The sequence below is a fragment of the Tasmannia lanceolata genome, unplaced genomic scaffold (genome assembly GCF_043159265.1).
Source record: "Tasmannia lanceolata isolate RefF3 unplaced genomic scaffold, GAP_Taslan_0.1 ptg000008l, whole genome shotgun sequence".
Classification (NCBI taxonomy): Eukaryota; Viridiplantae; Streptophyta; class Magnoliopsida; order Canellales; family Winteraceae; genus Tasmannia; species Tasmannia lanceolata.
Window position 1 is genome coordinate 30,352,428 of NW_027518685.1, and position 15,451 is coordinate 30,367,878.

A 15,451-nucleotide genomic window follows, 5' to 3' on the forward strand; every position below is an offset into this window, starting at 1 on the left:
CCTTCATAATCTAGAACAACCCAAACCCAGTGAAGTACAGAATAATTTACTTCTGCAGTAGTTCTTGCTTTTCCATTGTTTGATTAGACATGAAAAAAGCAACTTGAAACACAGCAATTCAAGTTTTACCAAGAGAGACCTTTAATTTACAATGGCATCCCTCTAAATAAGTCTAATATCATTAGCTGCATGTAAAGCATTCTGCTTGGACATCTGATAACATTTTGATCTGCGATTTTCACTGCGGCCATGTTTGGCTACCATGAATTTTTTTCACATGGAATATTATTTTCCTCAATGGCGAGAGGGAGGAAGAGGCTGAAAAACAAGGTAAAATCAAAATGTGATTTATTTTTTCACTGTTTTTTTACCATTTCTCACCCTCTCCTCACTCCTGCCCTTTGAAGTCTCTCCTCCCACGCTCCTTACCCCTCTCTCACCACATTATAAACAAATATTTCATGGTTGCCAAACATGGCGTAAAAGAAACACAATATCAAGACTCTTTTCAAGGAGAAACCATGGAGAACACTCATTGGAAAACAGTGAGATCTTCATCATAATAAAAGGAGAAGTTTAAAAGCACAAATGTAACTTTCCAAGTACCTTAAACTGTTTGCGGGTTCTTGTTCTTATGTTGCAAGATACAACTACCACTCCTTTACAAACACCAGGCATGCAAATTTACAGTAGAAGCTCACTAACATTTGCGCCGAATCCCAATTCCACTTTAGGGCATTGGAATGCTTATATTGATATAGTCTTCTAAAGGTGGTGTCACTGGCTTTACACTTTGTCGTCATGGAACCACCACCTGGTTTCCTTGGGAGATCGGCCGTTCCTACAGTTCTTCACATATCGATCATTATCTGCAGGGCGTTGCTGAATGCAAAGTCACAAAGCATTAGAAGAGATCAAGTTCCAGATATATTGACTGGAACGAAGTTTAAGTAATGAAAGTTTTAATGAAGGGAAAGCAGTGAATTAGAACCTTCACTGTAGAGCTTGATAGCATGGAGAGAATGCTGATACAGATAGAACTCACAGTCATGGCCGGGGACCATGAATCATATAGAATATCTGCTAGCCAGAGAAAATAAAATGTCAATTTGTGGAATTAAGAGATTCATAGATAGGCACATACGTACATATATAGACTATTGATATTCCCACTACCATGTTTTGATAAATGGACGAACTCACCTTGTCTAATTATTTAACCAGCTGTCAATGGCTACATTTTCAAACAACAGTGCGCTATGGCTTACTAGCAATCTTGCAAATCTAAAACATATCTTGCATCCCACCCAATAATATTACAAACTAATACAATAAATCTAGTCCAAGTCTACTTTCTGCAAGTTTAACTTGTCCTGTGGGTTTAGTCTCAGCTTGGTTATTCGTAGAAAGTGACCCAAGACTCCTATCTACATAAAAGGCAACCATGCTCTTAAGTCTTAACATCTCGAGTTCGTAGACCATCTTGGATTCATAGGAGATATAATAAAAGAAAAGTGCCCCAGCAATTTGCTAATATAAATGATTTGTTGGCCTTATGGTTCATATTACAGAAGATTAGATCCACAACTCAGCTGCATTCATTGTTTCTCGGTCATGTTTTTTTTTTTTTAAATAATGGTAGGGTATATTAAATCAAGAGAAGCAAAGACTACGCACGAAGTGGGGGTGGAGGCGGGGGGTCTAGAAGAGTCTAAGGTTAGGAGTGCCATGTGAGCGCTTATGTAATATTTTTTATATGTTTTTCAAAATTCAAATACATAAAAAAATAATACTTTCTAACCATCTTCATATATATCTTTCATAATTTAAGTACATCAAAAACTAGTAATTTCTAAACATTAAAAAAAAATTTAGAAGGTCGGTTAATAGTGAAGCAGATAAATTACAAAGGGATGGTGTTGGGAAGCAGGAATTGGAGATGTTTGACGTTCTCCCCCCATGATCTTTTGTTTTTCTTTATCGTATCATCTTTCCGTCTGCCATCATGTTTTCTTTCTACTGTTTCGGGTTTGACCATCTTGGTCTTCCTTTTCTTTTGAATGAAAGCTTGCAACCATTAAAAAAAATCCATTTTTTAAAATCTACTTAAATAAGCCAATTAGATGGATATCATTCGAAAAAAATATTTGAATAATCTCACTTGTAATCTATTTGGGCTTCATTCCGTACAATGATAGTGTTGTGGCTGAGGTGGAAGTTAGTGCTGTTTGGTGTGGGGTCAAGCTTGTCTCTTAGTTTGGCGAATCCAAGATTTGGGTGGAATGCAACTCCTTTAACACAATCAGGTTGCTTAGGGAGGAGTCCTCTCTTGTCTCCTCCCTCCCTGGAGATTCATGAACTACTATGGGAGATTAAGGATATTTTGTGAGGAATTGGGCATTCCTTCTCTCATACACAGAAGGAAATAATTTCGCCGATATTTTTTTTTTTGGGTAGGTAAGCTGGGATCTAACCTCCAACCTCGAGGTTGAAGAACAAAGCATTAACCATTGAGCTAGAGGCTCAACCCCTACTTTGGCCAATTTTGGCCTCGTCTAAGTTTGATAATTTGGTATGAGATGCCCAGTTTGTAAACTTATTTTCTTGTTTTGTGGGGTGTATCTGTGTTAGCTATAGCTACTCCGGTTTCATTTTATCAATAAAATTTCATTCATGCACACACAAATTTCATTCACGCACATGCACACGCGCGCGCACACACACACACACACAAAAAAAAAAGAATACGAAAAAGCAACAACAGAACGAAAGTAGAAAAATAAAACTACAATTCCGACAGCCAAATGACAATCTCTGCATCAAGTGCCATGTCTTGCAAGTTTATTTGAGTTTCTTCCCAATGATTATGGCGAAAGAACACACATATGATAGTAACATAATGATAGTGAAAAAAGTAGAAAAGACAAATCATAGATTCAAAACCTAGTTCCTTTTATTCAATACCAATAAGAAAAGGGGTACAACTGATATTTATATGGATTGGTCATAATGACCAAAATATTTTGACAAATACTACGCCCCCCCCCCCCCCCCCCCCCCCCCCCCCAAAAAAAAAAAAAAAAAGAAAAAAAAAAAAGAAAGAGAGAGAGAGAGAGAACATGGTTCACTAGACATGTTAGGTTCGTTTAATAAGTGGTGGTGGTGGTGATTAGTTGTAAGACACTTGGTGAAGACATTTGTAGTTTGTTCATGACTTATAAGGCAGCAAGGAAAAATACTTCAACACCCTCCACTTTGTCACAGATGAAGTGGTAGTCGATCTCAATATGTTTGGTCCAGGCATGGTAGACTGGGTTATTTGAAAGTCTAACAAACTTTAGTTGTCATAAAATAGCACATGAATGCCTGACTCGAGATGGAGCTCTAGCAATAATAAGTCTGCCACATGAACTCTCCAATAGTTGCGGCCCGGTGTCTATACTAAGCTTCTGCACTTGATTGGAGACGGCTTCTTGTTGCTCCAAGATGTCAAACAATCATTTATCAATATGCACTACCGTGTAACAGAACTGTGTATCTGAACTGGAAACCCAATCTGCATTCGAGTAACCACACATCCTAACTCTCTTGTCTCGAATGATATTGTCAAACAGTCTACGGTGTATTGCCCCTGTAAGGTATCTCAAAATATGTTGCAACACCTGTAAGTGTTCTTACTAAGGGTCAAAACAAATGACGACAAACTTAATTTACACCATATATAATATCTGATGGCCCAGTGAGCATAAAATATCACAGGACCCTGACTATACTTTGATCAGTACATGGGTCCTTAACTGTCTTGCCTTCTCTAGCACTGAACTTTTTGTTATAAACAGCAATGGTTACCATGGGCTTGCAATTCATCATCCAAAACCTGCCCACTAAAATAAGTACATACTTCCTTTGAGATAGGGCATTTCAAATTTGGTTCTTTCTACTTCTACTCCAAGGAGATAGCGAAGAAATCCCAGTTCCTCCATGTCAAAGGATTCTTTTAAGCCAGTTTTGAGTTTCTAAATGCCACCATCGCCGCTTCCTGTGATGATGATATCATCAGCATGTACCAGAACCAAACAATCTATATTTGTGTCTGCTTGACAAACAATGAGTTATTACATATACTTCTATTGTATTCATTGTGATTGATGCCTAATGTTGTTTGTTAAACTACGCTCTGAGAGCATGATTGAGCCTATAGATAGCCTTCTCGAGTCTACATACATATTTGCTCTTGTCTGCAACTTCAAAGCCTTCTTGTTATTGCATGTAGACTTCCTCCTTAAGAGACCCTCAAATAAACACATTCTTCACATCCATTTGACTAACAATCCATCCAAAGATGTTTGCCAAGGCTACGATGAATCTTACTATGGTGCTGTTGATTACAAGGCTATATGCTTCACTGTAGTCAAGACCCATGGTTTCAAATTTCGGTTTTGGAATGCGTTTCGGTCCTCACTGAAACCGAAATTTAGGCCGAAATACACTACCGTTTTGGGTTTACCGACTCCGGTTCGGTCTCGGTCTCTCGACCGAAACCCGAAATTTCGGATTTTGGACAAAATTTAAAACTATGGTCAAGACTCAATACCATACTTCTGATTGTACGATTTGGCCACCAGTCACACTTTGTGTTTGTCAATAGTTCAATCTGGCTTTTGTTTGACTTCATAGACCCATTTGCAGCCTACAAGAAACTTGTTATTGGGTCTCTTCACCATTTCCATCATATCATTTTTGTAACAGGCTCCCATTTCCACATGCATAGCTTCTATCCACCTATCATCGGATCCAGCCTCAGCGAATGTCGCAGGTTCATGAGCCTCTCTGACCACCTGGGCTGCCTAAACTCATTTGTCCTTATTTTTTATGAACAAAGTGCTTGGCATATGGTTGTATAATAAAAAATCTCATATCCAATGCTCGGCCGATCATAAATGTGAGACTATTCTCATGAGATTAGTACCTTCTATGCAGGCAGAGAGTAGCATTTGTAATCCTTATGGGGAGCATTGTCCCCAACAAAGATACAAGTAACAACCTTTGGAGAAAACTTTCTACCAGCGAATGATGAAACATTTACATAACAGAGACCTGCACATGAGTGAAGGAGAGTGTCTAAAATAAACATCTCGTGATAAGAAATGTCGGTGATGACTATCTGAGAGTGGATGACTATCTGAGTGGCTATCGGGTGCAAGTTAATGACATGAATTGATGTATAAACGGATTCAATCCATATTGATGCGTTACAGCAGAATAACAAGGAAAACCCAACGTCTGTGATGTGGCAATCCTTCCTTTTTGCTAGTCCAGTTTGAGATGGAGTATATGGGCAAGAAAATTGTTGATGTATACGTTCTAACAGAAGTCTCTAGATGCATGTGAGGCAATAAGGGGCAATTCTTGAGAATTGCACTGAGGGGCAATTCTGTAATTTTTGCAAGAGGATGGATTTCGTTACTCCAGAGCATAGTTAGCAAAACTCCGTTTCTTTGAAAAAAAACTCGTTTTATTGGTGTGCCGTTTAAAACTTTCACAACAAATAAAACTCCGTTTTTTTTTAGGCAAACGTTTTCAACATATTTAAAATGCGTTTTAAACGTTTTAAACACGTTTTTTGGGCCAACTTTCCAATTTTACCCCCACCATATTTTGTAAATGAAAAAAATTCTAAACTCATTTTCTTGTGTTTCTGTTCTTTTACTATGTTTTTTTGAACCCTTACCGTATTAAACTCGATTTTTTGCTGTCCCATTTTTTTGGCGAATCACGTTTTGCTAACTATGCTCCAGAGGTTATGTGAGTGAATGAGACGATGAAGATCTTCACCATGCTTCAATATATTTGACCTTTTTAGGTACTGATCTTTCCTTGGAAGCTGTGAAGCATACGCTTGGAAGTTGATTCCCTTTAGCTTGCTACACTTTTTGGTCATTTGCTTCGGGTGATATCCTTCCTTAGAGCCTGTACGGCTGTACTTGTCCTCAGGAAGTTGGGAGTGAAGAAAATCTCTTGATGGATTAGAAAGTTGGCTGGGTTTTAGACCAGTGTGTTCAAAATTGTTGTGATAGATCTAGCTGGATGAACTAGTGCTCCTTATCATGTTGTAATTAAGAGTAGCTTCTATTTTGTTTCATCTATAAGATCAGGAGTATGCTCTTGACCAATTATGCTATGTAAATGCAAGTTGGGACCTGCCATCCCCAATGCAATTCTCATAGTATAAATATATACATTTTGTCAACTTTCAAAAAAAATAAAAATTGTCACACCGGAGGGGGGGGGCTCCTTCTCGGGGTTTTCAAGACCAAGGATGGGGCTTCCTATGTACTGCACATGGACTCTAGAATTTTGTTGCTATTTTACTTGGATTAGTAGTCACTATATTGGGTTGATCTATTTTAGAATGTCTAGTTTATTTAAGCTAGCTTCTTATCTAACATTAATCTTGTAGAATGTCTAGTTGGGTGTCAAGTTACTATTTTTATTAATTGAGTTGATTAGAATCAATTTTAGAATAGAAGAAACTAATTAAAAAACAAGTTTTAGAATAGGAAATAAGTTTTTTAGAAACTTGTGTTTGGGAAACTAAAGTTTCTATTTTACAAAGATCTATTTTACAAGGAATCAAATCAAAATTTTATGGGGTTTCCTACCTCTGCAAATTGTAATGCCTATGGGCTTTTAAATTATTATCGATGACGAATGAATGAAATTGAGTTGCTTGAGCAAAATTATGGACTTAAAGTCTTCTCTTCTTGGAAACCCTAGGGGTGAGACCTCGAGGGACCAAAGGTGAGAGATTTTTGGGTAAGTTGGTGAGACTCCAACTAGCAATTTTCTATCATTACTTCCTTGATTTTATCTTCTACTTTCTCCTTTCTCCTTCCTTGTCTTCTCAACTTCCCGACCCTAATTAATCCATTCTTTATTTTTGTGAAGATTGAGTGAAACCTAGATCTGGAATCAATTCTACTCCAAGCCCTAATGTCCAAGATTGGTTCTTGATTTCTCCATAAAAGAAATCTGGAATTGATTTGAGCCCAATAAAAATTGAAATTAGAAGGATTTCTGATGTAAAGGAAGAGGAGTAAAGAGCTTCCAAGAGAACTGATGCAAGTAAATCTACTAAGAATCCACCAAAAGTAGAAACTTGCTAGAGAATCAAACAATCACACAAACAATACAATAGATTTTCACAAACAATGATAAAGAGAGATAAAACGATAATAGATTCGATCAAAATGAGGTCAAACAAGGATAAATCTCAAAACCCAAAAAGGAAAAACTCGTAACTGTTTTAGCATTTCTTTCTTTTTTTGTTTTCCCTGTATAGACCATATTGGTCTTTTCCTTTGCAATAAAATTTGGCTGCCATTAAAAAAACAACCACCTCGTAAACTTGATGAGTACATTAAAGATTAAACTTCATATATATATATATATATATATATATATATATATATATATATAGGGGACACTGTTCGTGAACTCAAGCGCAAATAGCTTATATGCGCTCGAGTGCAGAAAACAGAAGTGGCCCCACATTTTTGCGGGATCCAAAGCATTCATTTGATGGGCCCTATCATACATAGGGTGTGAACCAAAAATCAGCTCCATTGGATCATCTTAGGGTGGCCATTTGTGGAGGGAAAAATGGACGGATATTGTTTCTTCACAAATCTACCCATTTTTTCCGTCCACAAATGGAAGGGTTAGGATGATCCAATGGAGATGATTTTTTGTGGACACCCTATCTATGATAGGGCCCATCAAATGAATGCTTTGTATCCCCCAAAATGTGGGCCCACCCTGTTTCTGCACTCAAGCGCAGATAAGCTTATATGAGCTACACCTCACTAACATAGGAGGCATACATTGTTTGGATGATCCAAAGCATTCATTTGATAGGCCCTCATATAGATAGGGTGTGCCCAAAAAATCAGCTTCATAGGATCATCCTAACCCTTCCATTTGTGGAGGTTAAAATGGATGGGTATAAACATCTATAAATCTGCCCATTTTTAACCTCCACAAATGGAAGGGTTAGGACGATCCTATGAAGCTGAGTTTTTAGGCACACCCTATCTATATGGGGGCCTATCAAATAAATGCTTTGGATCATCCAAACAATGTGGGCCCCTAATGTTAGTGAGGTCTAGCTCATATAAGCTTATATGAGCTCTAGCTCTAGCTCAAAAGCTTATATATACTAGTAATCCAGGCCCATGCTATGCATGGGTTTAAAGTAGGGAGACCCAAACTATCAAAAATGATGTGCAAAAGGTGGGCCCTATCCAATAAAAAAGCCCATGTAAAGTGCTAGGCCCTACCCAATTAAAAATGACAGCCCCATCCCATCAATAACATGCGGTGTAAAATGGTGGAAAAACTACAAAGTACAAAAACTACCAAAAAAAGTACCAAAAAAATGTACCTTTATATGAAAACTACGGAAAAAACTACAAAGAAAATGCATCAAAATATGACAATTACGTGAATTCTTAGATTGTTTTTCCCTCAAAAAGCACTCACGTGACCATTAAAGAGTCATAATGAGTAGGGGCGGAAAAACTTTTCCAAAATTGTTTTCCTTGGAAAGACCATTAAATGCAAAAAAAGGCATGGTTTTTACCGTTCCCAAAAAGCACTCACGTGACCATTAAAGAATCATAATGAGTAGGGGCGGAAAAACTTTTCCAAAATAGTTTTCCTTGGAAAAAGCGAATGACATTTTGGAAAGTTAGATGCTTAGTGTGTATATATATATATATATATATATATATATATATATATATATATATATATATATATATATCTGTGTGTGTGTGTGTGTGTGAAAAAAGTGTAGCTACACATACGTGTAGCTAACTTAGCTACACCAACGGCTTAAAATACAGTGGGCCCCACATTGTTTGGGTGATGCAAACTATTCATTTGATGGGCCCTCATATAGATAGGGTGTGCCCAAAAAATCAGCTCTATAGGATCATCCCAACCCTATGATTTGTGGAGGCAAAAATGGACGCGTAAAAACCTTCACAAATCTGTCCATTTTTGCCTCCACAGTTTGAAGGGTGGGGATGATCCTATGGAGCTGATTTTTTGGGCACACCCTATCAATGTGAGGGTCTATCAAATGAATGGTTTGGATTACCCAAACAATGTGGGCCCACTGTATTTTAAGCCATTGGTGTAGCTAAGTTAGCTACACGTATGTGTAGCTTCACTTAACTCTCTCTCTCTCTCTCTCTCTCTCTCTCTCTCTCTATATATATATATATATATATATATATATATATATATATATATAAAATTTAATCCTAAGTTCCTAGCCATTTGTATAAAATCAATTTCAACCCTCAGATCGGCCTAAATAAACTTTAATTTCTATTTTAGGTCAGCCCAAAATAAAAACAAGAAGTTCCTTACATGGAGTTGTCACATAATTCACATTTTCATTACACAAGGACCACCCAAAACTTTGCACAAAAAATAAATAAAAATTACTAAAAATCCCTACGAACTAGGGTCCACCATTGACATTATAATGATGTTTATGTTCCCCTTCGGCTTACTTTGGGATCTCGGTCAATCCTCTTCTTCTCTTGAATCATGTTTGCTGAGTATGGGTTTCTTCATGAGCTTTGCTTACATCAAGAATATCTTAAATGTAGTAACTAGTAACTATTTGGGCATCAGTGGTGAAGTCCTTCAACGGAGTTGCAAAAGAGAAAATCCGAAGAATGTGAGATTCTTCATCATGAGCATAGTACAGTCCTAATGAACAAGTCACATATGTTATCCTCCCCCGGGTGAGTTAAAGTTGAACTTTGATGGATCAATATTTGGAAATCCAAGTCCGTAGGAATCATTAGACTCTGAATGGATGGTGAAATTGGTATAATTTTCTTTTAGAAAAAAAGAGGTTGAATGATGCAATCTAAGTACCAGTTCTAAGATGGGCTAAATATACTACAAATTCTAGCCCTTTACAGTTGACGTGGAATCCTCAAATGCAATTAATGGTTAAGAAAGGGGGAGGATGTCCCCTGGAGACCTGTTAACATTCTGAAGGAGGCTCGTGACGTTGAAAACCAGTCACTTGTTGCCATGTAGGGAGAGAGGCTAACTCAGAAGCTGACTCATTGGCTAGAAATGGGGTTAATAGGCAGGCGATGATTATAAAAGAAAGATTCCCATTAGAGAACTGGTTTAAATTAATGTAATACTAGACAACCTATTGTTTCCCATCGATGACTAACTCAAATCATTTACCTGTACTTCTGTTTTTTTATTTATTTAGCTAATATATTATTAATTTACTGTTAAAATATATGTATATATGTGGGGTTTCCTACTAGTCAAGCAACCGCCTTTTGTTTTTTGTTTTTTGAATAGCACGTCAAGCAAGCAAACAACTGTTTAGAATTTCAGCCTTGCTACTTCTAGTAACGATGGATAAATGTACATGATGCATACATACATATACATATAGAAATATGTATCAATAACTTCCAGCTTTTCCAGCTTTTATGTGCGTAAGGGAAAAATCATTAATTCTAGTAACTGACCTGGCTAAATGGATATTTTATATTTATCATTAATTCCCACTGTTTATGTTTGCAAGACAGTGGAGACTGATAAAGACTTCATTCGAGCGCATCTAGCATATTTCAATACAAAAAAAAAGTAACAAAATTACTACACGACCATACCTCGGTGATTAAAATTCACATCACTGGAATCTCATATGCCTCACTTTGCTTACAGTCTATCTTTTCTTTTCTTTTCTTTTTTAACTACAACTACGCTCAGGAGCAAGAGGAACTGGATATTGTAACAATGGTTTCTAGTGAAAAGAAAGGCAAAGGACGGGAAAGTTCCTATTTTATGCCAAATCCATGTTGATAAAGATGCGACGGGAGCAATACAGCTCATGACAACCACCCTTCAGCTGTTGGGCAGAAGTACGTAATCCGTTTCTAAAATTCAGAAGTTCAGTCCCAGCTTACCTATCAAAAAAAGTTGCTATTTTATTACATCAGAAAGCACCAGTGACACGAACCATCTAAAATTGGAGGTGTTGGGATTGAACTTCAATATAAAGTTTCGTCATAGCTGATGTTACAATGGTTAAAATACAACAAAGTGATGTCACATACTTCCACTTATTGAAGTGATCACTCAGTTGTTATGGAGTTAAACAAAAGCCTCTAGATCTCTATGATTGAAGAACCAAGATGAAGTAAAAACCTTCGAACTTAAATATTAGCCTTGAACAAGTCCTGGCCTACCAATAACCAGCAACTGTATCAATGTTGTTTTCCAAAGCTTGAGTGGGCTCTAAAGAGGTCCTGGAAAGGACGGTAACCGTAATTAGCAAGCAAAATTTCTTCACAATTTATTTTGTTATATACATAAAAGAAAGTATTTTATATTGAAATGGAAGTACAGAAGGCGCCTAAGATAAATTTTATAACTTTTAATATTCTTTAAGGTCCTGCAGAGCTCAATTTGGCATGCACGATCAGTCCTTTCAAAGATATACATACAAGGCAAGACTATAGCGACTGAAAAAGGACTGTCAAAGAAATAAAGAATCATTCACAAGAAACCACAAAAGGTGAAAGCTCAAAACAAAATCCTCAACAACATGAGGGAATCACAATTTAGCCAGGCATACCACATTCAACTCAGATACCCACAAAGAAAATGATTAAAGTTCTGAGCATGTAAGAAAATGCAACAATTCCCAGAAAAAGATATATTCACACATTTACAACGAAAAATGATATTGAAGAGATGATACAGGGGAAAACCATTCATCTAGACATGATCACAATGAATCAAAAGAGAAATAAACCCCTTAATAATATCAATGAAATAAACAAAATAAATAATAAATAATAAAAATGCAAATGGCACGGCAAAATCATTCTAGTTTCCATTCATAGATGAAAATATTCAAGATTTTACATTAAATACTCATTCATTATCAGAAATATCAGCATAGAAAGTTAGGAAACCAAGCCTACGAGATCTTAATACTATAAAAAATGCAAAAATTACCTAAACAAATATGTCCATTGCTGTAAATGTGAGGATGCTGAGGAGCGGGGTTGAGAAAAATAACCTGCTCAAACAAAGGAAAATAACACAATAAAAAAAAAATACAAGAAAAATCCAAACTTTCACTTTGAATTCCCAAAAAAAAAAAACCAAACGCATATCACCTGCGGTGCTTCCATAGGGTAATTCTCAGGAAAATCGACTTGGAGCTGGTAAGATTCGTTGGAATAGAGAGTCCCGGGAGCTCCATTAACTTCGATAATCCATCTACATTTTTGGAAAAAAAATCCAGACGAAAAAATCAGGAAAAAAAAAGAGAAATCGAAACTAAAAACGTCGAACTAGCAAGAAAAACGAGAAAAGAAGAAAAATCATAATCATTCAAAGAAAAAGAATCCCTAAATCTAACCCTAACCCTAACCTCTGGAGATTTTCGGTGAACAAAATCGAAAAATAAGGACAAAAAGGAGAGATCGAAACCGAAAACGTCAAACCAGCAGAGAAAAAGAACAAAAAGCAAAGAAAAGAAAACCCTAACCCTAACCTCTGGAGATTTTCGGTGACCTTGTGCTTGAATCCAAACCGAAAACAGTAAACGAGTAGGAAGAAAGAAAAAGTAAGAAAATTCATAAGCATTCATAAAAAATATAAAAAAAATGAAACCCTAACCCTAACCTCTGGAGATTTTCGGTGACCTTTTGTTTGAATCCAGCAGGAGGATTGACCTGCCATTCAACGAGTTCTTTCTGGAGTCTGTTGCATGCGATCTTGCTCAGAGCCTGCACAATTTTTATTTTTTTAAAAAAAATTTGAGATGGATGAAGAGGAAATGAGAAAAAGAAAGAGAGAAGAAAAAAGAAAAAGCAAAACCTTGCGAGAAGGGGCGGAGGAACTGGTCATATTTCTTCGAGAAAGAGAAGGATTGAGAGCGCGAAAAGACGGTGCAGAGGAAGGAGAGAGAGGGGGTTGTATTTTATAAGGACCGCCCTCGTTTTATTCGCTTTGTCTTCTTAAAGTCTATTTTAAATTCGCACCCTTTGTAGGATAATTACCACCCCTAGGATGAATTCACGTCGAAAAGGCCAAAAGGAGCCACGGAGTGACTAATTTGCCATTTGTAATATCGGAAATGATATGCCCACCCCTTTTCTCTCTATCTGCACTCCATTTTTGGGAAATGATTTATGCGTCCCCCTTTTTACTTGGGACAGCCAATGTGAAAGAGTAGTCATAAATACACTGGAGGTGAATATATCACTTCCCCTTTTGGGGATTCTTAATTTCTTATATGATTAAATGAAGTGGGGTCCACTTGTTCAATGATCCAACCATTTGTTTCCTAGGTCTTTGTTATGGATGGGCCATGGAGCAAAATACACACTCATCAGACAATCCTAGCCCTCCAATTTGTGGCTACTAAAATGAACGATGAGAGGGGGGGGCAGACCCCTACTAGTACATTAAAAAGATAGAAAAAGGATACAAATGAGGGCCTAAAAGGCAAGTACAAGCAATATAGCAAAAATGAAGAAGATTAAACTTATCAGAGAAAATCAATGGGCCAATAGGCAAATATACCCACTGGTTAGATTTGGATAGATTAGTCAGCAGCCCTATTGCCTTCTCTACTACTCCATGCTGAGAATGAAGATAGAATTTGCTGAATATTCTGAAGAATGGGAATGCACTTCCATGGACATATGTACTCGCCATTAATCACCTCAACTGCAATTTGGGAGTCACATTCGATCCAAATCTTCCCTGAAGTAATACTAGCTGCAATAGTAATGCCTTTGAGAATGGCATGAATGGTCTTGATTGTCTGGTCGCAGGGTAAAAATAGCCCAAATCTTGCTATTGATGTCGTTGATGATTCCTCCTATAGCAGCAAACGAGATAGTTAGAGAAGCATCCGAATTTATCTTCAGTTCATCAGAACTAGGCAACTTCCAATTGTAGGATCTGATCGAAGAGGTGGAGTACTGAAGAGGGAGACCAAAATGAAATGCAAGTGAAGATGATGTTGAGGATAGGATATCCTTAAGTTGAAGGTGAGTGAGCTTTAGCTTGATGGTGAGAAGGATGTCGTGGGTGACACTTCTTTTGTGATTTGCAGGTTGACCATGAACTCTAAGATTTCTTTTATACCAGAGGAGACAAATGGAGGCGCAGAAAGCGATCCTAACTGCGATAGAAGTTTGAATTTTGGCTTTGAAATTCTCTCTCAGCCATTGCTCTTCGAGAATAAGGGTAGATTTGGGCTTTCTACGGACATTGAATCTCCATAGGATCAACCGCCAAACCCAGGCAGAATAAGGGCAGGAAAAGAATAAATGGTTTACATATTCGGAACCATGAAGACAGAGGGGGCAATCTGTTTGACGAGAACTACCAAGGAACAGCAGACAATCTCGTGCTTAGATTGTTATGAAGAGTCTGCCAAGAATAGAAACCATGATGAGGAGTGTGGCCATGGTAATTTTTGCATGAGAAAACAACAGTGGGGCTCACTTTTCATCGGATTTTGTCTTTTTCATTCAATTCACATAGGGCAGCTTTCTCTCTTGCAGAAGTCAAGCAAGGCCCTATTAGATAAATGATTTAGATGAGCAAGGATTGGATTGAAAAATGAGAGAGTGAAATGGTTGGAATTATCAGTTGACATCGGTGATTGGCTAGTGTGTGGCCCAATTCAACTACATCAGTTAAGCATGAAATAGTGTAGTTGGCCAAATAGAGTTATACTGTGAGTGGAACTCTAGGAGGCATTTTTTATAAATCTAGAGTTCGTCTTTGCAGCCATCTAACCTGACACAAGAAGATCTTTCTCAAAAGAGATCAGGCCGATCATAGAGGCACTAAAAGAACCAGATCGGTCGTTTGCTGCCACGGACGATCGGTAAAGGAGAGAGAGGGGATATCGGGTTACTTTTACAATAGGTTTTAACCACGTTTAATCTCGTCCGCACATTTTATCATGTGGCTATGACTTTAGCAACGAAGCGTGGTGACACATGTGAAACGGCCTCGACGATAAATGATCCTACAAGGCCACAAGAATGTCAAAATCACAACAGAGTGCACGCATCTTTGATACTTATTCCAACAATAGCCGACCTTTTAAGAGGCTGTCGTGGGATCAAATATAAAATGCTGCACCTCTTTTGTACCCCCGTTACTTGAAGTCTTGAAGCAACGGATGGATGCTTTTTTGTAATTTCACTCATTCTATCATTAGTATCAAAAGTTCAAAACCAAGCCCCTCATATTTTTAAAGGACCTATTAAAATCATTCTCCTAAGTTTGGGTGGAGGGAGTGGACCTACCAACCCTCTCACTTTTTAATAAAATCCTAAAATCTATATATATATAT

The 15,451-nt window shown here is 37.4% G+C and overlaps 1 protein-coding gene across 1 annotated transcript; it reads right to left on the reverse strand.

The window, feature by feature from the left end:
* Positions 1-535: 535 nt before the first annotated feature.
* On the reverse strand, positions 536-13,097 carry LOC143885140 (ubiquitin-conjugating enzyme 15-like). Its single transcript, XM_077389153.1, has 6 exons — positions 12,949-13,097; positions 12,754-12,857; positions 12,243-12,345; positions 12,079-12,142; positions 992-1,080; positions 536-882 (listed from the first exon to the last, which is right to left on the reverse strand). The coding sequence occupies exons 1-6, from the start codon at positions 12,976-12,978 to the stop codon at positions 787-789; spliced, it is 486 nt and encodes a 161-aa protein (XP_077245268.1). The 5' UTR covers positions 12,979-13,097; the 3' UTR covers positions 536-786.
* Positions 13,098-15,451: the final 2,354 nt, after the last annotated feature.